Genomic DNA, 23,543 nt, shown 5'->3' with positions numbered 1-23,543 from the left:
AAGTTGGTCGGGTAGATGGTTCCAAAGTTTAATGGCTTAAATGAATAACTATCTGTCAGAGCTTGCAAGTCTTGTACGTATACTAATATAATTTTATGAAGGAATATTAAGATTCCTTAATCGATCCAGGGTAGGTATAAAAACAGTTTTAGGATTTAAAAGTTTAATAAAAATCGGAAGAAAGAACGGTGTTGTGTATATTTGTCGTAACAACCCATATGTTCGACCAGTTCTTATATTGACATGCTCACTCCAAGAAAGTGTCTCATTAAAATAAAAGCCAAGATTACTAGCCTTTCTAACATATTCTAAATCTTTGCCACCTAATCGGAGCTTCTGTAGATAATCTGTTTGTATATTTTTCAGCTTGTGCCGATTACGAAACTAACTAAATAAAAAAAAGTTAATTTTTTTTAAAGTAAATGATAATCGTCACAATCAGAAGTTTTTGTTTAAAAATACAGTCTTGTTACTGCAAAGCTCCAAAAACCTAGTCAAAATAAGAGAGAACCTCAATACCTCGACCATAAGTCATCCATGTATGTCTTGGCCTTTGCAAAAACCAGAGCACACAGTTCTAACTCTTGATCTTAGCCGGCGTTCGCTGACATCGCTCGGGAGGGTTCAGTATGAGGATGTTTGCCAAGCAAGTATTATTCTCATACTTTCAAAATAATTTCTCACACTTAATTTTTTTAACTATTAACCGTAAGATTTAAAAATTACATCTCATAGAAAAGTATAATATAGTATATATATTACTAATTGTTGCGTCATCGGCTTTAAAAAAGATTCCCTCTTTTCATAAAATGGATGTATAATGACCTTGACCATGTTGAAATAGTGCACCCAGAAAAAAAACCGTTCTCAACAGTCTCGATTTCAGTATTTTCGTGCTCAATACTGAGCCAAGAACGGATTTACTGAAATCAAGAAGACATTTTCTTAGATCAAGACTGCTCTTTTAAGACTGAACATACTCGATTTCAGAATATGTCTTCTCGGCTTCGAGAGTAAATCGTTCTCAAAATCAAAAATGATTTACTCTTGAAAACGAGAACGCCTATGCTCGGACTCAAGAACCTATTCGTTCTCAGAACCAAGAAGACCTTTTCTTAAAACTAGAATAATCAGTCTTAAAAATCATTCTCGATTTAAGAAAATGTCTTCTTGATTTCAGTAAATCCGTTCTTGGCTTACCATTGAGCACGGAAATACTGAAATCGAGACTGTTGAGAACGGTTTTTTTTGTTCAGTAAAAATGCCAAATCCCAAAAATTAAAATTTTTTTTTTGTTTTTATATTTCTCTTTTATTTGTTTTAGTTATACATTTATATTCGAAATTATAAATCTAAATATATTTTAATCTTAAAATTTTCTTATCATTATTTAAGACATATGTATGAAGAGGAGGTGTAAAAAATACAACAAATTTTAAGATTAAGCTTATTAAGGTTACATAATTATTACAACTTAAAGACTCATACCTTGTTGAATGTGTATTTTAATTTAGGCGCATTAGACGGCAACGGAGATAAAAGTGCTGGCGGTGCCCTTTGTGGCGATGGCCTTGGAGACGATGGTTGCGAAGATATTTCTTGAGTAAACTATAAAAATAAACAAAGAAAGTTACCAAGAAATTAGGAAAGAGAGATAATAAATTCTTACCTTTACCAAGCGAACAGCTTTTCGCGGAAGAGTACTCTAATTCCGATTGGCAGAATCGCCACCTTAATTTCCTCCGCGGTGATAAATTCCAGACAGTCGAAATTTACACCGGCGCCTAGAAATAAATAATTAAACAGTGTAACAATTTTTATACTCAAATTTCAAAACTAACTTGACTAAAAAAAGGTTGTTAAAAAAATTTGAAGCGTGGCTCTGCTACAAAAAGTATTTATTTAAATTTATTTATTTAAATTTAACACAAGTTGTAAAATATCAATTTACTGCAAGTCACGCTGCCGCAGTCCATGTATGTATGTGTTTATTGTTTCCTTTCGATTCTTATTCTTTTACGTTTTGCAAATACTCGCATACTTTCTCGTTTGTATGTATGTATGTACGCCTGTTTTGCGAGCATTTGCAAGACGTAAAAGAATAAGGATCAAAGGAAACAAAAAACACATATGTACATACATGGACTGCAGCAGCGTGACTTGCAGTTTTACTAAAGCACGTGTTAAATAGTAAATTTAAACATTCGAGACACGTTTATTTTGTTCACAAACAAATTAATACAATCACACTTGCTTAAATTAAAGGAAAATTATTATATAAAATATTTTTTCAACATATGTATATATAAATAATAATAGTTATATACTTAGTTTTCATTTTATAAAATATTAATTACTTATTGTGCAAGTATAGCTGGGCCTCCAACAAATCAAACGAGACCAATAAGTCGAACAACCGGTCATCTATTGTCTCCGTCTCCATGCTTCCACTTTTCAACACTCAATCAATCAAAGACAAAACTACCCCGTGCCGCGGCCGAAAATTTTAAAGGGGAACGACGAGGACCGAAGTATACTTCGGTAACTTTCCGAACAATTTGAGAGAGAACTTCTCTCGCAATTTTTATCTCTTTCAATTCATTTAACGTTTTAGACTAATTTCTTCTCGACTTTAAGATCTTTTATTCTCGAGTTCAAGATCTTTTCTTCTCGATTAGCGAAATCGAGAACAAAAAGTACAATTTCTTCTCGATTTCAAGGACGATTCTTCTCGATAAAGTGAGAAGTAAAAATACTGAAATAGAAAAGATTTGCTATTGGTTTTGCGTTTTCAAATTTTCTGGGTGTGCGCTTTATAAACTGTATCTTTTGCTTGCAATTCGAAGCTCACTTTGTGAAGTGCTTTTTTTTTTATAAAAGTTTGTTTATATTCATATAGGATTGATCGACAAAACAATTAGCGTCCTTTTAAATTATACTTATTATTTGGTGTGAAATTTCTTTCTTTCGAAATACAGTGGCGGACTAAAGTCTACATACGACCCTTTTTTTTGGAGTTTAACGTTTCCAGTAAAGTCTGGTTTTTAATTAAATTATAACAAAAACTAAAATATCGTCTTTAATTAACAATAACTATCGAAGTTAACAAATAAGACAAAAGTGAACATACGATCTGTTACTAAGCGCTTCTATAAAGTTATATTGATATTTATATTGAAAATAATATTTAGTTGGGACACCACCTGCATCTATTACTGATTGCAAGCGACTGGGCATTAAAAAAGCTAAATTTTCCATCTCTGTTCCTGTTATTTTTTGCCACTCCTCTTGAAGTTTCTCTCGCAGCATTGGAGCGCTACTTATAGGGTGTTTTCGAATTTTTCGTTCCAAAATTTCCCAAACGTGCTCTATTATATTCATGTCCGGAATATGCGGCGGTGAATATAATTGCCGGGGGGTATAATACAGCAGCCAATCCTTCAAGTCATAGTTTGTCCACCGATGACTTATATTGGAAACGATCTATGATACCCTCAATGAAGACAAAGTTTCCTACTCCCGACGCTGCAACTGCTCCCCAAACCATGACACTCCCACCGCCATGCTTTACTGTTGGAATGAGATGCTTGGGATTCATCGCTTGTAGCGTGTTCCAAATAATAAAATACAAATAAAGCAAAGCCCAAAACCGCGTAAAGCATAATTCAAAAAAGAACGGTACTTTAGCGTAGTTATCAGCTAAAAGGAATACCAGAAAAAAATGTCTAAAGATGTCTTTTCAGTTTTTGGTTAATAACTTCGAAAGTTTTATTTGAAAAAAAAAACAATATTTTGGTTTTTGTCTTATAATTAAATTTAAAACAAGACTGCATCATTACTTTTACTGGTTACGCTACAGAGTTGGACTTTAGTCCGCCACTGTATATATATTGGCAATGACATTCTCTGTTGTCTGACTAGGGGGTCTTTGGTTGCAGTTAGAGCATTTCAAATTAACGACATTGTTCCCTTGTTGGAAATAAGCATATTGTATGTGCTGGCAGATTTTGAATGTATTTAATAAGTTCGGAAAGACATGTTTCAATTGTATTTCCATTTAATTTAATTTCCCTTTTCGATAATAGCTGATAACACTGGTTTACAAATTTAAATCGATAAAATCCTCCAGAGATTAAACTTTGTTTTTCAGGTGCAGATGGACTCCCTGATTTAAAAAATGACTCTCCACATTTTTTGTATGATACCATTTTTATTAAAGTGTAAATAACGTTTTTCACCTGTTTTCATGCCAATTTTATTTCTTATCTCCAGTTCTAATTAACCGGTTTCGATAGCTTATTTTACTAGAAATAGATCGTTTTTAACTTAATATATAGGCTCGAGCTCGACAAAGCTCGACTGCTTCTGCGTTGTGGGAGGGCTGCTTGCTACGTTGTGTCGGCGCTGTGGAGGGCTGAGCTCTGCTTGACGCGGTGTGTCGGCGCTGCAGAGGACCGAGTTCTGCTTGATGCGGTAAGTCGGCGCTGTAGAAAGCCGAGTACCTCTTTCTTGTTGGCTATCGATATGTCCACCGCATTGGTGTGTCCAGGTGTTGTTTGTGTTGGGGCGAGCCTGTGAATAGTTGCGGGCTTGTTATATTTTATGGCAACGGGGCCGTCACAGCATTCATATTTTCAGATCAAGATAATATAATTGCGAATATAGTATTCTCTTGATTATATAATATGTCTTAATTCTGTATTAATTTATGATGGTCCCCCTGGTACCGTGCTGCAGAGATTACTGATTAAAGTCGCGTTTAGAACACCTCCTGCCTAATCCTTCATAATTTGCCTGACCAGGCTTATTACAAAGATAAGGACGAAGCTGCTGGGAAAAGAAAAATGAAGTCGATCGATAACCAATGTGTTATCATAGAAAATCATTATACTTGTTACTCGTAGCGTAAAAGGGTATATTGTAATTGTTCAAAAGTATGTACCAGGTAGAAGAAAGCGTTTCCGACCCTATAAAGTATATATATTCTTGATCAGGATCAATAACCGAGTTGATCTAGCCATGTTTGTCTGTATGAGCGTCGAGATCTCGGACACTGACTGACACACTGACTATAGTCAGTTCCGAAGTTCATCACTGCTCAAAATTATCGGCAGAGCCGATCTCTCAGCCAACAATAGTAGCAAACGCAGGAAAAAAACCCACCCCCGCTCCCTCAATCTCTGTTTCGGATGACAGAGTGCTGTGTTAGGTGGGTTTTTGCTGATGATTTACTTCACTGATGAATCCATACATCATGTCCATGTTTAAATCATCCCTATTTTGTATGGAAAACCATTAACTTTTCCTCCTGAATTAAGTTTTTTTTTGCGATGAATTATCAGTAAGCAGGTGGTAAACGGTACTGCTGGGTAATTTGGCTGTGAAAATATAAAATACCAAGAAGTGCGAGCATGTTATGGTATATGTCGCGAGCACTGCTTTACAGTGGGGTGTTTAGAAGTATATTGGAACTTGGGCTACGTCGTTACTTCATTGCGTTTTGGGCAAGGATAGAAATGGGTAAAGTGGTTTCTTTGTTGCTACTTATTATTAATATTACTACTTATTATTATTATTATTACGGTATTTTGATTTTTACCGATTTTTTCTCGATATTTGGAATATCGATACACTGTCGTGGGAACTATCACCATTCACAAGAGCAAACTATAATAAAAAACAAAAACAGCTATGCGCGAACTACAACAAAATCACAATTTCGTTACGGACCAAGTAAAAGGTAAGAATAATCCAAAACAGAATAAGAATAAGAATAAACATTTGCCACTAAAAAAATTGAATACAAATATCGTTCCAGACTGTTTATTCCGTTTTTCACCTACAAATCCGGTTGTTTTTGAAGGCAATCTGCAGGAAAAATTTGTAAATGGCAAAATGCGAAAATTCTGGATTTTAGTGTTGTCGATATTAACATACTTAGTTAAAAAAAAAAGTAGCCGCATAGCTATAGTCACTTGCAAACAAAATATGAAAAAGTGGCGGCCACTCTATTAATTAATTAATAAAATAATATCATCGCTAGTTTAATGATATCATCTCAATATCAAAAGTGCGCATAAGGTTAAGTTTTAATGCCAGTCAAAAGATATTCAGCACTTACTTTTATTTTAATATACAATTTCGGATTGCGAAGACTGAGAAAATTATGATTTAACTATGAAGCGCCTAAAAATTATTTGCGCATGATCGGAACAAACTTGGTTTACGAAAACGAAGAAAATCCAGAAAAACTTAACCAAATAATGAAAATCATAAAAAAAAAAATTTTAAGAAGCATATTTTAAACATTTTCTAAATTTTCTTTCAACATTTTTTTGGTTTTTTTTTTATGTTTTCAAACATTTTTCAGCCATTTTTTTCTTTTTTTTTGACTATAAAAAAGTTGACAGCACTGACACCCTTGTACCAGGCTACGATCTACTCCACTAATAGCCAAGTTACACAATCACGCACGTCTATTATCGATATCGGAATAGACGCAATAAAGCAAGATATCCTTCTATTCTTGACAAACGTGCTTCTCTGAGTCTGCACAGCTGTTCTTTGTGTCGATTTGTCAAGGAAAAACTAAAGTAGTTTGTAGAGACGTGAACAAATAGACAAATAAACAAGCGAAAATGCAGTTGAAGTGAGCGGGCGTTTTTCGCGCGAGTTTACGTTAAAGTTGAAGAAAGTGAATATTTTTAAAGACAAATGAAACAAGAAAGGAAGCAAACTTCGACAAACTACCCTTGCAGCTGTTGTAAAAATTAAATATTCTTGAAAACATTAAAATAATGATTTACTTGCGTATATGTTTAAAAACATTGAAGCTATGATGATTTGCAGCTCAATTATTCTATAGTTCCTATGGCAGCTATCTTTTAATTAAATTAAAAGCGTAATTCTAGACTGTAAAATTATTAATAAGTCAAAAAGAATATAAAAAAATTTACAAACTAAAAAGTTAAATTAAAAAAAAAAAAACATTATTTTATCATATTTTTATTATTTCCATGGGAGCTTTATGTTATAGTCGTCCGATTTTGATGAAATTTAAACCGTAATTCTGAAATATTTAACCATTACTATGTATATATCGAAGAACTAAAAAAAAATTTAAAAACAGCAAACTTATAATTTTTTTTCATTTATTTTTTTTTTATTGTTCCTATGGGAGCTATATGCTATAGTTGTCCGATCCGGCTTATGTACTTCATGCAATAGAAAGACAACATTTCAGAAAGTTTCATGCAGATTGCTTTAAAACTGAGAAACTAGTTTGCGTACGGACGGACAGACGGACATGGCTAGATACTTTATAGGGTCGGATATGTCTCCTTCACTGCGTTGCAAACTTGTGACTAAAAATAATAATTCCCTCTGCAAGGCAAAAAGACGCTTAAACAAAACTAAATAGTTATTCAACTCAATAAAATCAATTATATGATTAAAAAAAAGTGCATAATTATTTTATAATAGTGCCACGCTAAAACAGCTCAATGAGCGACGAACCAAATAAAGAGCATCGAAGCTCAGCGATCCGAAGAGACGGGTACTTCTCGTATATAACAACTCGCGAAAGCGAAGTGCAAAAGACGTAAACCAAGGGTATCTCGGCTCTACTGACAGTCGAAAGCCAAAGAGTACGGTCTTGCTCCCCGTCTCTACTTACTCTTACACCTTCTTCTACGGCGTGAAGTTCTTAGTGTAAAACCCCCCCACCATCAGACTCGACCACTGGAGCACCAACAATATGCAGCGGTAAAACGTCTGCAATTGCACCAAATAAAATAGCAACAACTACAGCAACGGCAGCAAAATTAACAACAGTGACAAAAACGGCTCTTATCGCGAAACCACATGCGAAGTCGTTGACCGCAGCGCCAAATACAACGCAACAAAAACCCACCAATTTACATTAGGGAGAAAATCTCGAACGCCCTGGTCAACAAAATTTTTGCGCTGGTCGGGGACGGAAATTGTCATGTTGTTCCGCTTCCTAAAGGGAATATTCACGAAACCAAACTTCAGATCAAATCTGAAGAACATTTCCGAATTGTGTCCAAATTCCTTGAGGAAGCTAATAAAAACTACTACACGTACCAAGCAGCATGGGCTTGCAAGTTGTATTAAAAGGATTCGATCCCGATTTAACCCCTAATGTGGTTATCGATGCCCTCAAAGAAAACGGTTTTTCTGCAAAGAACGTTAGTAACATCATTAAGAAGAACAAAAAGCCGCAACCACTCTTCAAAGTATAGCTTTGGCCAGATACCAGAGTCTTGAAGACAAATGGATTGCAAGAAAAATGTGGAAGAGCCACATAAAAGGACCGGCCCAGTGCAATGCACAGACTGTCAGAAGTATGGACACACAAGGACACACTGCACACTCCGATCAGTCTGTGTAGCTTGTGGAGACTTTCACAATTCCGCAAACTGCCCTGCCCCAAAAGAAGAAATGTGGAAGGTGCGGAGGAAATCACACGGCTAACTACAGAGGCTGTGTGGTCTAAAAGGAGTTGAAAAACCGCATGCGACGAGTGACAACCACGCGCCATCAAAATCCTCAAAACGTGTACACTTACTCAAAAACGAGGCCGAAATTTTTTTTCGGCACGGCTGCAAGATTCTCATTTGGTCAACTTAATACCCAGAAGGGCTTCTCATACGCCGATGCCCTTCGATCAGGCGCCCACTTCAGTCTAATCTAGGAATCCTTCAGCAGGTCCCAGGACAATCACAAAGCACACTGGAATCAAAGTACATATGATGGAATTTATGTCTGGTTGAAAACCAGAACATGGTGTTACAGTTGCTTGCAGCTAAGCAGTCCTGAATGTAAATCACATCGATTATATGTGACTGGTAGAAACGCACCTCACAAGCAAATACAACATCCAAATAAGAGGCACAACCTTCTACCGCACAGATCATCCAGATGGTAAAGCCCACGGCGGAACCGGCATCTTAATTAGGGAACGCATCAAGCACCATTTTTACCAAAGGTTTGCAACAAACTATCATAACGCAGCCAGGTAACGGAAATCATTTTACTGCCCGCCTCTCTTTACAATCTCTGAAGGACAATTCATGGATTTTTACAACTTACTTGGAGATCGCTTCATAGCTGCAGGAGACTATAACGCTAAACAAACGCACTGGGGATCACGACTCGTGACTCCCAAAGGAAGGCAATTGTATAATGCAATCATCAAACTGAGCAACAAATTGGACTTTGTTTCCCCTGTTAGTCCCATATACTAGCCAGCAGACCCTAGAAAAGTCCCTGACTTAATAGATTTTGTGGTGACAAAGAACATTCCACGTAATATAATAAGCGCCAAAGAGCTTTCGGTCCTTTCATCTGACCACTCGCCAGTGCTAATAACTCTTCTTCAAAGCCCAGAATCCACAGACCACCCCCACAGGCTGAAATCGTACAGAACCAACTGGCTAAAATATAAAAAGTATGTAAGTTCCCACATTGAACTAACCCCGCAGCTCAACATCGAAGCGGACATCGACTGTTCTACCTCGTGGTAGACATACCTCGTCTAGATATACTCGTGGCAGAAGCCACTATTTCAACAACAAAAGGGAAGGACAAGTAAACCAACCATTTCAAAACCGATTTACAATTGAACAGCTTGTACTGGAAAAGAGGCGACTGCGACGTGTCACACGCACACTAAACCGAGCCCTGAAGAAAGACGTTGAAGACTACAACTACGGTACTTCAAAAAACTTTCGCCATAATAAAAACTTTCGCCAACCAATACAAAATATCCTCTGTAAAGGGCTCACCCAAACCTGAGCTCTCAAATCGAAACAGTCACTCCGATAAGAAATTCATCAGGTAGCTAGGCCCGCAGCGACGAAGATAGAGCCGAAACTTTTGCTTCACATCTCCGAAAAGTCTTTCAGCCGAACTCAGCCACTGGTCCATTTGTGTTTTTGCCAAAGGAGATCGCGAAAGTCATAGGGGAACTGAAACTGAAAAAGGCCCAGGGCGGTGACTTTGTAACCCCAAAAATGATAATTGAACTTCAAAACTCGAGGTTATTTGTAAACTTTTCAGTGGGATAATACGTCTCGGCTACTATCTAAGAAAATGGAAAAAATCTACTATCATAATGATACCGAATCCCGGAAAAGACCACACAATTCCGTCGTCCTACAGTCCAATTAGTTTATTGTGTGTCTGTCTAAGCTGTTGGAAAAATGCATTTTAACACGCATATACCAAGCTAACAGAATAACATCAGAAATTCGCACAGCCCTCGAGCATCGGGAATACTGCAGCGCAATATTCCTCGATGTATCTCAAGCTTTCGATCGTGTCTGGCTCATACTAGCCTACATACACTCACAAGCTACATACTTGAGTCGTATCTCCACAACAGAGTCTTCGCAGTAAGGTGGAACACAACAAAATCTGACGAATACATTATCGATGCAGGAGTCCCGCAAGGAATTTGACAATATCGACTTGTAGCTAATTTCTTTAGTGCAGCAAATACCCAATACGTAAAATGGAATTTTTAAAAAAAATTCACATCCCGCCCTTGTTTACCAGCTCTTTTTGTTTTTATTTCCTGTCGTTAGTGGTAATAGTTCCCCACGATAGTATATCGATATGCCAAATATCGAATAAACATCGGTAAAAATCAATATATCGTAGAACAAAGCAATTTGACGCACTTTTTCCCTATCTATATAAAAAAGCTATGTAAAAAAAACGCGTCTAGTCATAGGCGCAATGAAATAAGGCAACTTCAACTTAGGCCTTATAGCCGGATTCCATTGGCGTATTAAAACGCATTTAGCCTAATGCGCAGGGAATCCCATAAGGCTAACTGCCGCATTTAAAATATATGCGATAAGCAAATGCTATTAAAAATTTTTCAGCCCGAACATTTTAGAAAACATACCGGAAGATACTGATTTTTAAAGTTATTTCGTTTGTGACACCACTACAACAGCTGGTTTTTATATGCAAGGATGGCGCAATTTTTGATATCCTTCAAATATAAAAACTATACTGAAAGCTAGAGCGCACCCAGCAAAACGTGGTCGCAGTACCACAATACATTACTGCTGGATCTCTGGCAGAAAAAACCTCCCACATATACGGGGATCCTTGCTGTTTTTTGGAAACTGTGGTGGCCTCCTTTTCAAATCCGTCAAACAACACCATCAGCTCTCCTTTATCGTCATCCAAGTTGGCAAATGCCTTGGTCGCCTTATCGATGTCCTGCTGAGCATTTTTCGTTTTATAGCCTGATTTCATTGCCGCATTAGTGTACTTTTTTGAATGTGCCTGATTCCATAGGCGCATTAGCACTTAGCTAATGCTACTCCGACATGTGAGTGGCACGAGCAGCTGATCTGGGTTTGTTTACTTTTGCATTTTGGCAAATCCAAAAGAAATTAATCAAAATTAATGAACATGAGTGAGTTTACTAAACTCTGTAATGCTCAGCAGGACATCTATAATGCGACCGAGGCATTTGCCAACTTGGACGTCAAGGAAGAGAAGCATTCCGTTGTTATGACGGGTTTGTAATGGAGACCACCACAGTTTCCAAAAAAGGGCTAGGATCCCCGTATATGTGGGAGTTATTTTATGCCAGAGATCCAGCAGTAATGCATTGTGGTACTGCGAGCAGAATTTGCAGCGTGCGCTTTAGTTTTCAGTCATTTTTATACAAAATAGATTTTATATTCAAAAGACATCAAAAATTGCGCCAAACTTGCATATAGAAAACAGCTGTTGTAATTATGTTCGGGGCGAATGGTTTTTAATCGCATTTAAAAATCGGATTTATTTTAAATGCGGCATTTAGCCTTATGGGATTCCCTGTGTAAATAAATGCGCATTAGGCTTAATGCGTTTTAATGCGCCAATGGAATCAGGCTATTAATTTGCGACAATTCAAAAGTAAACAAACCCAGATAGCTGTTCGTGTTATAGCCTGATTCCATTGCCGCATTAGTGGACTTTTTAAATGTGCCTGATTCAACTGGCGCATTAGCATTTAGCTAATGCTACTCCGACATGTGAGTGGCACGAGCAGCTGATCTGGGTTTGTTTACTTTTGCATTTCGGCAAATCCAAAAGAAATTAATCAAAATTAATGAACATGAGTGAGTTTACTAAACTCTGTAATGCTCAGCAGGACATCTTTAATGCGACCGAGGCATTTGCCAACTTGGACGACAAGGAAGAGAAGCTGACTGCGTTGTTATTACGGGTTTGCAATGAAAACCACCACAGTTTCCAAAAAGGGCTAGGATCACCGTATATGTGGGAGTTATTTTATGCCAGAGATCCAGCAGTAATGCATTGATACTGCGACCAGAATTTGCAGCGTGCGCCCTAGTTTTCAGTCATTTTTATACAAAATACATAATTTTTGTATTTTTGATGTCTTTTGAATATAAAATCTATTTTGTATAAAAATGACTGAAAACTAAAGCGCACGCTGCAAATTCTGGTCGCAGTATCAATGCATTACTGCTGGATCTCTGGCATAAAATAACTCCCACATATACGGTGATCCTAGCCCTTTTTGGAAACTGTGGTGGTTTTCATTGCAAACCCGTAATAACAACGCAGTCAGCTTCTCTTCCTTGTCGTCCAAGTTGGCAAATGCCTCGGTCGCATCATAGATGTCCTGCTGAGCATTACAGAGTTTAGTAAACTCACTCATGTTCATTAATTTTAATTAATTTCTTTTGGATTTGCCATAATGCAAAAGTAAACAAACCAAGATCAGCTGCTCGTGCCACTCACATGTCGGAGTAGCATTAGCTAAATTCTAATGCGCCAATGGAATCAGGCACATTTAAAAAGTCCACTAATGCGGCAATGGAATCAGGCTATAAGCTTGCCGTCCCAAATTTTCCCAAATTATTCCACCGTTAACTTCTGTTTTTCCTATCTTATAGCCTAATTCCATTGGCGCATTAAAACGCATTTAGCCCAATGCGCATTTATTTACACAGGCAATCTCATAAGGATAAATGCCGCATTTAAAATAAATGCGATTATTAAATGCGATTAAAATCCATTCGCCACGAACGTTTTTAGAAAAAATACCGGAAAAAAACCGATATTTAACGATATTTTGTTCGTGTCACCACTACAACAGGTTTTCTATATGCTGCAATGATGTCTTTTGAATATAAAAACTATTTTATATAAAAATGACTGAAACCTATAACTATAACTATAAATAACTCTCACATATACGGGGATCCTTGCCCTTTTTAGAAACTGTGGTGGTCTCCATTGCAAACCCGTCATAACAACGCAAGCTTCTCTTCCTTGTCGTCCAAGTTGGCAAATGCCTCGATCGCATTATTGATGTCCTGCTGAGCATTACAGAGTTTAGTAAACTTACTCATGTTCATTAATTTTAATTTATTTCTTTTGGATTTGCCAAAATTCAAAAGTAAACAAACCCAGATCAGCTGTTCATGCCACTCACATGTCGGAGTAGCATTAGCTAAATGCTAATGCGCCAATGGAATCAGGCACATTTAAAAAGTCCATTAATGCGGCAATGGAATCAGGTTATTATGCCGTTTCACCCAGAATATTTAGTATATTTTGGTCCCATCACTAAATAACTGTCATTTTAAATTTATAATTACAGTATTTTTTGGGGGGACAATGATAAGACGGTGCCACGTCTTCTTGTTCCAAATGCTTAAAACAAAGTAAAATTCAACCAAAATTAGTAAATTCGACAATGCTTTGCACGAAATTGAGCTGCTGCTGCTCGACGACAAGCAAAATAGTAGCCACATCTAATAAATTTTGTTGTGGCCGGGCTATCGATAGCCATATCGAATGTCGGCGCAGGGGGGATTTTATACTGGAAAATACTGAGTTGTTGTTATGGTCACCCCAAATGTTAAACGGCCGTTGACCCGGCAAATTTGAAACACGAGAGCCGGAGTTCGGGAAGGTGATAGGAGAAGAGGAGAGCCCATAACGAAAGTCACGGTCAAGGCGTTAAGGCTGCTGCGCTCCCCTCGCCAAGTAAAGTTTTTTTTGTGGTGCACGTGCGGATTACATAATCCCGGTACCTTGGTGCGACAATTTTTTTTTGAGCTGCAGCAGCGCGCCAGTGTCCATAGGCAACAACAACGTGAAGTAAAAGAAAGCAGGACTGGGAAGCCTGAAGCGGCGAAAAAACTTGGTAAGTGATCGGTGTTCGAGAGTGAGGCCATGCTTATGGGCTTTTCATTCCAGAGCCGATCAGACCCAGTTACCAGTTTCAAAAATCAGCCAGGTCACCCAAGTTGGCCTGGCGATAATTTTTGTGAGGCCCGGACAATAAAGACGGCCAGAGATTTTTTGAAGAAAATTATTACGGCGTGGATGACCGACACGCTTACCAAGAGGCGGCAACGGGAGCCAGTCGGCTTCAGTCAGATTTTTTTTTCTTGTTATTAGATTTTTTTGAATAATTAATTGTTTTATCGTGTAGTGTTTGTTGTAAAATTGTATGATTATTTATTTAATGATAAGGGTTATTTACATTTTTTTTGGATATTAATTTTTATTTACACATAGGCCATAGTATCTACATCTTATTCAAATGTTTTAATTATTTACACTTTGAATACATACGGTCTACATGCATTATACTTACATCTACACATAAACGTATAATAACGTCTTATACCCATATTATTTATATTTAAATATTGTCGAATTGGTTGGTTTATTTGTATATATTTATATTTTTATTTATATAAATTCATGAGTGGCCCAAGTGAACGTGGTGATTTGAGCCCGGAATAATATTAATTCATGTTCTCTGCGTATACAATTACATTCTTTTTTTTTAATCCCTGGTAAAGAAAGAATAAACAACCTTAAGAGCTCTTACGGTAGGTCAGGGTCAAGAAGTATATAAATTTTGGGAAACCCGAGAACGTACACTGGGGTCCACAAGAGGGTAATATGTTGTAAAAACTAGTGAATAAGAATTATTAAAGGAAAATAAGAAAGACTAACATGGAGTAAAGATTAATTAATGGGAGAGAGGGGGGATATTAGTAAAAGGGGTACATAATGGTGCAATAAAAAAAAAAAAACAAGAAATAAAGGTAAACAAAGGTATTTGGGGCAGCTGCAAGTATGTTGCTCAAGGCAGTCTGCATGGTCGGGAGGGATGAGCAGGTGACCTCCAGTTCAGCAGGAGGAGCCCAAAGAATTGCCAAACGTGTGTAGGTTTAAAAAAGACTAATATTTGTGTATTTTTTTTTGTTTATTCGTTGATTGAAATTTAAATTCAAAAATGACGGTGCAGTATAGAGTGTTGCGAAACGTAGGACATGAAAATCCAACGTTTTCTGTTGTTGTGTGAGAGGGCAGGGTTAGGGGAACCACGGCCCTGGAAAATCGAGTTAGCCGGGGCAGCCCGACTCACGCAGGACCACGCAGGTTCATAACAGATGGCGCCCAAATTTAAAAGGCAGCACTGTAGACTCCACTGGGAGAAAATTAGGAAAAACGTCAGCTCTAAGAGACCCTCTTTAAAATAAAGCGGTTGCTCGAGAGACTGCTCGTTATTAAACAGGGCTCTGGGACAGAAGTATTTGTTAGGTTTATATCATTTTTGAGTATTTATCTCATTCATGCAGCGACGACATCAGCTCGGCATAAGCCAGGAGTAGATTTGCGATCGATGTGATATTAGAAGTAAGTGCTCAATTGTGATATATATCTGTGACAAAGCTTTAAGTATTAGAAACTAGTTAATTGACAATGACGGAGATATGGCAGAAGCCGGCGACTAGGTCATGACCATTCCGAAAAGGTGACCTATTGCGATCGGTGAAAGCGTGGATGGCCAACTCGACACTGCGAAATAAATGAGTAACAGTTTGCGTAATAGCTTGGCGGACAGACGTTGGACGGAGTTAGATAAATAATAGAATATAGTATATATAATATGATATAATATAAATAATATAATAATACATTGCAGCTTGTTATTAGGAAAAAAGTAGGGAATTAATTAAATAAAATTAAGATTACACAATATTAAATTGTATATATATGGCTAGTTTAGGGATGATTAAAATTCTTTAACTAGGAAAATTAGAAGCTAATTCTTATTGTTTCCCTTCCAAGAGCTACCCATCCAGCAACCGGCGTCCAAAATAAGATCCGAAATCACATCCTTTTTGTAGCGATTCGGTTGTAGTCCGATGTCCTTTGCTCCAATGCTTAGAGAGAAAGTAGCTTCGGGCGGTGGAAGTGGTAACCTAAAGGAAAGGAAAATTAATAAGAATTGGTAAAGTCTGGGGACTAAATTTTTTCTTTGGCTAGTAATTATCAATTAAGTTGATAATTTAGCTAGTCGACGAAAAAAATTCGGGATCTCTACATATTCATACATACATTTGGCAATAATTGTTTGTTGTTGCTTACCAAAATAATGCACCCAGTAACCCTAAATCTAATGGAATCCCTTTCTCCCATTTGGTTGAATAAATCGATAGGAAATCCGTCAATAAATAAAATATAGTTCATTTAGTTCAGGCAGGAGCTGTTAATAGTTGTAGATATATATGCAAAATTCAATGGGAAGTACTCACCTGTCCAGAATGAGTGACAACGAGAATATAGAGCAAGATCAAGGGCAAGGAAGGCCAGGGGATAGGAACCGTCTTAGCGCGCAACAAAAGGGAGTTATTCCTAGGGGATTAAATCTCGATAACACTTCTACTCCTTTTGGAACCTACTCGCATATTCAGTTAGACCCAATACAAGAGCAGTATAGCGCGGAAGCTGCGGCGGCATACGACTCATGCTCTGGCGACAGAAGGGAAATCGAGCTGTTAATTATGACGTCCCAGGAGCAATTAAGAGTCGACATGCAACAGTTGGTAGATGTGCGAATCGAACAATGTATGCAGACCGGATTCGCTGAACTGATGAAAAAGCTGGAGTTAAAAGGAAATTCGCCAACATCATCATCATCAGCCGGAAGTGCGAACAGCCGAAGTGGGCCAGTCATTAGTCGACCCGGTCAACAAAATATTCAGGGTGACAGAAGCCAACAGGAAGGCGCCGGAAGTGCGGCTGAGACCGAAGTACCAGGAGGAGGACTACAAAGGCAAGCGCTTAGCGGCAACGTGCAACCAGCTAATAGGAACTTATTCCCGAGTCTTGGGCGGAATGGAGTCTCTAATGTGTCTCAATCGCTGCTACATTTGCCAGGCAATAGTAGTAACCGATTTGCACCCAACATGCCTGGTGCAAACTGCAGCCAAGGGGTGGGCAATTGGGCAAGGTATCAGGGAGCAACTCCAGCAGCGATGTATGGCCAAGGACCAAGAAGGAACACACCGGTGGGGATGCCAGATCAGCGAGGACCGAACCGGTCGAGATTCTATATTCCTCTCGACAAATGGGGATTCCAATTTGCAGGCAACACAGGAACCATGAGCGCCGAAGATTTTATCTTTCGGGTAGAACACCTTCAACAACACTACGGCATGCCGTGGCCAGAGTTGTTAAGAGATTTCCATCGCCTTCTGGTTGAAGATGCCTCCGAGTGGTACTGGCTAATGATCCGCACAAAGCCGCCGAGGGACTGGTCTGAGCTCAAAACTGCTTTAGAGCGGCGTTATTGCGATAATAGAAGCGACTACGACCGGATTCAGGACATCGCCGATCGAAAACAAGGGCAAGGCGAATCGTTGGACAAGTATTTCACGGCAATTCGGCGGCTGGTGGCTTCGGTGGGGTTTAGTGTGGACAATGACTGGGTCATTAAGACGGCAAAGCGAAACCTGGCAGGAACCGGTCAAGCAGTGGGTGTATCCCGTCAGAGTGTATACTCTAGAGCATCTTCAAGAAGAATGCAGAGAAGCGGAACGAGCATTCGCTCCAGATTACGGAAGGCTGCGTTCACAAGTCCCAGTAGTATACAGAAGTCGGCATGAGGGACGTGTAGGCAAAGTGGACGAGATTCGGAATTTAGATCTTGGAGACAGGGAGGCTGTAGGAGGTTCAGAGGAAGCCGTAGAAGCAATCGGTGTCGAGTCCATGAGGAAGCCAATGGTGTGCTGGAACTGTCAGCAGAAGGGTCATGGTTTTAAGGAGTGCGAAGCGGAGCAACGGAATCTGTTCTGCTACAAATGTGGATTGGCAAACACAGTTACTCCAAAATGCCCCAAATGCAGCCAGGGAAACGGTCTCCGGAACGCGGGAGTAGCGGGCAATCTACGTTCCGGGAGAGAGCCTGCGGAAATTTCGAGAAGGCAGCACTAAAACAAGAAGACAGCAAGCAAGCTGCGGTCAGGGAAAAAACATCCAATCCTGACAGGGTATTGTTGTCACTGCAGGAACGCCTGCGCCGGTATATGGAGGCTCGAGATCGCATATTTAATAACAATCAGCTGATGGGAATGACATTAATAACAAGACGAGTTAAGAAAGCTAGGGAAAGGTTCAAGAAACGTCGGCAAGAACGGCAGCAGGTGCAACGATCAGTTACGGCCATAGGTAGAAAAGAAGCCAGAACAGATCCGCGCCCATATGTATTGGTGCAGATGGCCGGAAAGGAATTTCGTGGGCTACTAGATTCTGGCGCATCCGTAAGCTTGTTGGGCAAAGGCTGCAAGGAGTTAGTGGACAAAATGGGAATTCCTTGGCAACCCTATCATGCAAAGGTACGAACTGCAAGTGGATCAGCCCAGGACATACTAGGAAAAATACGAATTCCAGTTAGCTATAAGGGTACCAATGTCAACATGAGTATTTTTTTATGTCCTTCTCTGGAACAGGAGCTGTATCTGGGAGTCGATTTTTGGCGTGGATTTGGGATAGCACCAGAAATATTCGGGCTCGAAGAACTTACGACGGAAAGCAATCTAATGCAAGAGGTACCGGACAGGATAGATCCCGAACCACACGATCTTAATGACAACCAAAGGTCGCAGTTGAAAGAAGTTCAAGAATCATTTCTGTCTTTTGAAGAGCACGGATTGGGAAGAACATCCGTTATGAAGCACACTATTGAACTGGTAAAGGAGGCAGTTCCGGTAAAAGATCGCCATTATCCGGTATCGCCGGCAGTGCAAAAGCTTATATATGAGGAAGTAGATGAAATGTTGCGCCTAGGGGTCATTGAAGAGAGCGATAGCGCCTGGAGCAATACGATTACCCTAGTTAGAAAGCCTGGTAAGAATCGACTCTGCTTAGATGCCCGGAAGCTGAATGAGAGAACTATAAAGGATGCATATCCGCAGCAAAATATAGAGGGCATACTGAGTCGCATTGATACGACCAGGTTTATAACGAGCGTCGACCTAAAGCATGCATTTTGGCAGATAGAGTTGGAAGAGAGCCATAGAAAGTACACAGCGTTTACAGTGCCGGGACGGCCGTTGTACCAATTCGTAGTTATGCCGTTTGGATTAACCAACGCGGCCCAACGTTTATGTCGCTTGATGGACAAAGTGATACCTCAAACGCTCAGGGAGAAGGTGTTTTTATACCTTGATGATTTGCTGGTGGTATCTCCTACATTCGACGAGCATATAGAAACGTTGAAAAGAGTTTCTCAATGTCTCCGAGAAGCAGGGTTGACGATTGGGCTTAAAAAGTCACATTTTTGTTTTAAGGAGCTGCGATATCTTGGGTTTATCATAGGTAAAGGAGTCCTGAGGACGGATCCTGGTAAAGTGGATGCGATCCGAAACATGCCGGAACCAAGAAGTGCAAAGGAAGTACGACGCTTTTTGGGGACAGCCGGATGGTATCGCAGATTCATCAGGAACTTTGCTGAATTGGCCGCACCGCTCACGGATACTTTAAAAAAGGGGCGGAAATTCGAAATGACGAAGGACGCTAAGGAAGCAATGGAAGCCTTAAAAACTGCGCTTATATCAGCTCCAGTATTGCGGCATCCGGACTTCTCTAAAAGGTTTTACGTGCAATGTGATGCATCGGATGTTGGAATCGGAGCAGTGTTATTCCAGGAAGAAGAGGATGGCGGTGAAAGACCAATCGCTTTCTATTCTCAGAAGCTCAATCCTTGCCAAATTAAGTATAGCGTGACCGAAAAGGAGTGCATGGCGGCCGTCTTGGCCGTAAAACGGTTCAGGCCATATATAGAGTTGATGCCGTTTACGATAATAACAGATCACTCTAGCCTAAAATGGCTGATGTCGTTGAAGGATTTGAGTGGGCGACTGGCAAGATGGTCATTAAAATTGCAGGCGTTTGATTTCGTTATCGAACATCGCAAAGGCTCAGAAAATGTGGTCGCGGATATGTTGTCTCGATCAGTGGAAGAAGTGGAGTTGGAGGCAAAGGAGGATGTTTTGGGTTTTGAAACGACGGAGTTTGAAGCGGCTGACTACACCGAGTTGAGAAAGGAGGTCGAGGCAAATCAGGAGAGATTGCCGGATTTAAAAGTAGTGGACGGCTTTGTATTCAAACGCACCCGAGTTGAAGATGGAAGGGCGGAATTGGAAGAAAATAGCTGGAAACTATGGATTCCGGCGGCCCTGACGTCAACGCTAATCGATCAGGCCCATTCTCCACCCACACGGTCACATGGGGGGGTCGCGAAAACCCTATTCCAATTAAGACGCCAATTTTACTGGCCGGGAATGGTGGCCGAGGTCAGAAAATTCATTCGGGACTGCCAGGTGTGTAAAGAGACGAAATCCACAAACAGACCGCCTAAGCCGGGACTAGGAGCAGCGACAGTGACGTACCGCCCGTTTCAAAAGTTGTATGTGGACTTCTTAGGGAAATATCCTCGCTCGAAAGGTGGCAATGCATACATTTTTATAGTGGTAGACCATTTTTCGAAATTCGTCTTTTTAAAAGCCATGAGGGAGGCCACTGCAGCAGCAGTCGTAAGGTTTTTGACCAGCGAAGTGTTCCACACGTTTGGCGTACCGGAAATACTGCATTCCGATAATGGAAAACAATTCGTAGGAAAGAAGTTTGCGGATATGATACAGCTGTACCAAATAAAACATGTAAGGACGGCGTTTAATTCCCCTCAGTCCAATGCGTCCGAAAGAGTGAACCAATCGGTGCTGAATGCGATTAGGGCCTACTTGGATCAGGATCACCGCGACTGGGACTTATATCTGCCCGAGATAGAGACGGCATTAAGAAGCTCGATACACCAGGCCACCGGCTCTACACCGTATTTTGCACTGTTTGGCCAGCATATGTTCACGAGTGGGGCTGATTACCAGTTGGCAAGAAAACTACACTCGTTGGAGGACTGCCAAATCCGGCATCTAGAACATGGAGATAGGATGGAACTGTTGCGCGAGTCGATCCGCAGGAATATACATGGAGCGCACGAGACCAGCGCGCGGTACTATAATCGGACCACACGGCAGATCACATTCAAGCCAGGGCAAGAAATCTTCCGAAGGAATTTTGTACAAAGTGACTTTGGAAAGAACTTTAATGCGAAATTCGCCAGAAAGTTTGTCAAGTGCAGGGTTCGCAGGCCCGTAGGTAACCATATGTATGAAGTGGAAAACACGCGCGGAAAGCTCTGCGGGGTGTACCATGTGAAGGACTTAAAGCAGTAAGGAATGTCTGAAGAAGGCGACCTACACCAAGGGGATATGAACGACCAACGAAGAGTATCTGGAAGAGAGAAGAAATATAAATCTGGAATATGTTTCAGATATTTCACGTATAACCTGAGGCAAATAGGACAGCTGATATTCCGGAGTAAGAAGCACCGAAGTCCAGACTGGGTCGTTGGGCATTTTCCTTTTGATTCCGTGGGCGTTTTCCCTCGTTGGGCGCTTGGAGAGTTCCTATGTGTCCTGCGGGTTGCAAATCCGTGGTTCTGGCTCCAGATTACGGGTTAAGGCCATTTCTTCACTGCCAATTCTCTTGTTTTGTTTTCGTATTCGGATTGTTGTTCATTGTCAGTGTGGTTGTTGTGGCCGGGCTATCGATAGCCATATCGAATGTCGGCGCAGGGGGGATTTTATACTGGAAAATACTGAGTTGTTGTTATGGTCACCCCAAATGTTAAACGGCCGTTGACCCGGCAAATTTGAAACACGAGAGCCGGAGTTCGGGAAGGTGATAGGAGAAGAGGAGAGCCCATAACGAAAGTCACGGTCAAGGCGTTAAGGCTGCTGCGCTCCCCTCGCCAAGTAAAGTTTTTTTTGTGGTGCACGTGCGGATTACATAATCCCGGTACCTTGGTGCGACAATTTTTTTTTTGAGCTGCAGCAGCGCGCCAGTGTCCATAGGCAACAACAACGTGAAGTAAAAGAAAGCAGGACTGGGAAGCCTGAAGCGGCGAAAAAACTTGGTAAGTGATCGGTGTTCGAGAGTGAGGCCATGCTTATGGGCTTTTCATTCCAGAGCCGATCAGACCCAGTTACCAGTTTCAAAAATCAGCCAGGTCACCCAAGTTGGCCTGGCGATAATTTTTGTGAGGCCCGGACAATAAAGACGGCCAGAGATTTTTTGAAGAAAATTATTACGGCGTGGATGACCGACACGCTTACCAAGAGGCGGCAACGGGAGCCAGTCGGCTTCAGTCAGATTTTTTTTTGTTGTTATTAGATTTTTTTGAATAATTAATTGTTTTATCGTGTAGTGTTTGTTGTAAAATTGTATGATTATTTATTTAATGATAAGGGTTATTTACATTTTTTTTGGATATTAATTTTTATTTACACATAGGCCATAGTATCTACATCTTATTCAAATGTTTTAATTATTTACACTTTGAATACATACGGTCTACATGCATTATACTTACATCTACACATAAACGTATAATAACGTCTTATACCCATATTATTTATATTTAAATATTGTCGAATTGGTTGGTTTATTTGTATATATTTATATTTTTATTTATATAAATTCATGAGTGGCCCAAGTGAACGTGGTGATTTGAGCCCGGAATAATATTAATTCATGTTCTCTGCGTATACAATTACATTCTTTTTTTTTTTAATCCCTGGTAAAGAAAGAATAAACAACCTTAAGAGCTCTTACGGTAGGTCAGGGTCAAGAAGTATATAAATTTTGGGAAACCCGAGAACGTACACTGGGGTCCACAAGAGGGTAATATGTTGTAAAAACTAGTGAATAAGAATTATTAAAGGAAAATAAGAAAGACTAACATGGAGTAAAGATTAATTAATGGGAGAGAGGGGGGATATTAGTAAAAGGGGTACATAATGGTGCAATAAAAAAAAAAAACAAGAAATAAAGGTAAACAAAGGTATTTGGGGCAGCTGCAAGTATGTTGCTCAAGGCAGTCTGCATGGTCGGGAGGGATGAGCAGGTGACCTCCAGTTCAGCAGGAGGAGCCCAAAGAATTGCCAAACGTGTGTAGGTTTAAAAAAGACTAATATTTGTGTATTTTTTTTGTTTATTCGTTGATTGAAATTTAAATTCAAAAATGACGGTGCAGTATAGAGTGTTGCGAAACGTAGGACATGAAAATCCAACGTTTTCTGTTGTTGTGTGAGAGGGCAGGGTTAGGG

At 39.8% G+C, this 23,543-nt stretch overlaps 1 protein-coding gene and 1 long non-coding RNA gene across 2 annotated transcripts; one reads left to right on the top strand and one right to left on the bottom strand.

Annotated features, from left to right (window-relative positions):
* Positions 1–1,370: 1,370 nt before the first annotated feature.
* On the bottom strand, positions 1,371–2,695 carry LOC128265208 (uncharacterized). The gene is made up of 3 exons (XR_008268830.1): positions 2,358–2,695; positions 1,670–1,784; positions 1,371–1,608 (listed from the first exon to the last, which is right to left on the bottom strand). It is a non-coding gene; the product is annotated as an uncharacterized LOC128265208 (long non-coding RNA).
* Positions 2,696–20,816: 18,121 nt separating this feature from the next.
* LOC128265207 (uncharacterized) lies at positions 20,817–23,178 on the top strand. The gene is made up of 2 exons (XM_053001087.1): positions 20,817–22,351; positions 22,405–23,178. The coding sequence occupies exon 1, from the start codon at positions 20,883–20,885 to the stop codon at positions 21,606–21,608; it is 726 nt and encodes a 241-aa protein (XP_052857047.1). The 5' UTR covers positions 20,817–20,882; the 3' UTR covers positions 21,609–22,351; positions 22,405–23,178.
* Positions 23,179–23,543: the final 365 nt, after the last annotated feature.

Source organism: Drosophila gunungcola, unplaced genomic scaffold (assembly GCF_025200985.1).
Source record: "Drosophila gunungcola strain Sukarami unplaced genomic scaffold, Dgunungcola_SK_2 000100F, whole genome shotgun sequence".
Classification (NCBI taxonomy): domain Eukaryota; kingdom Metazoa; phylum Arthropoda; class Insecta; order Diptera; family Drosophilidae; genus Drosophila; species Drosophila gunungcola.
This window is presented reverse-complemented; position numbering and strand designations above follow the sequence as displayed.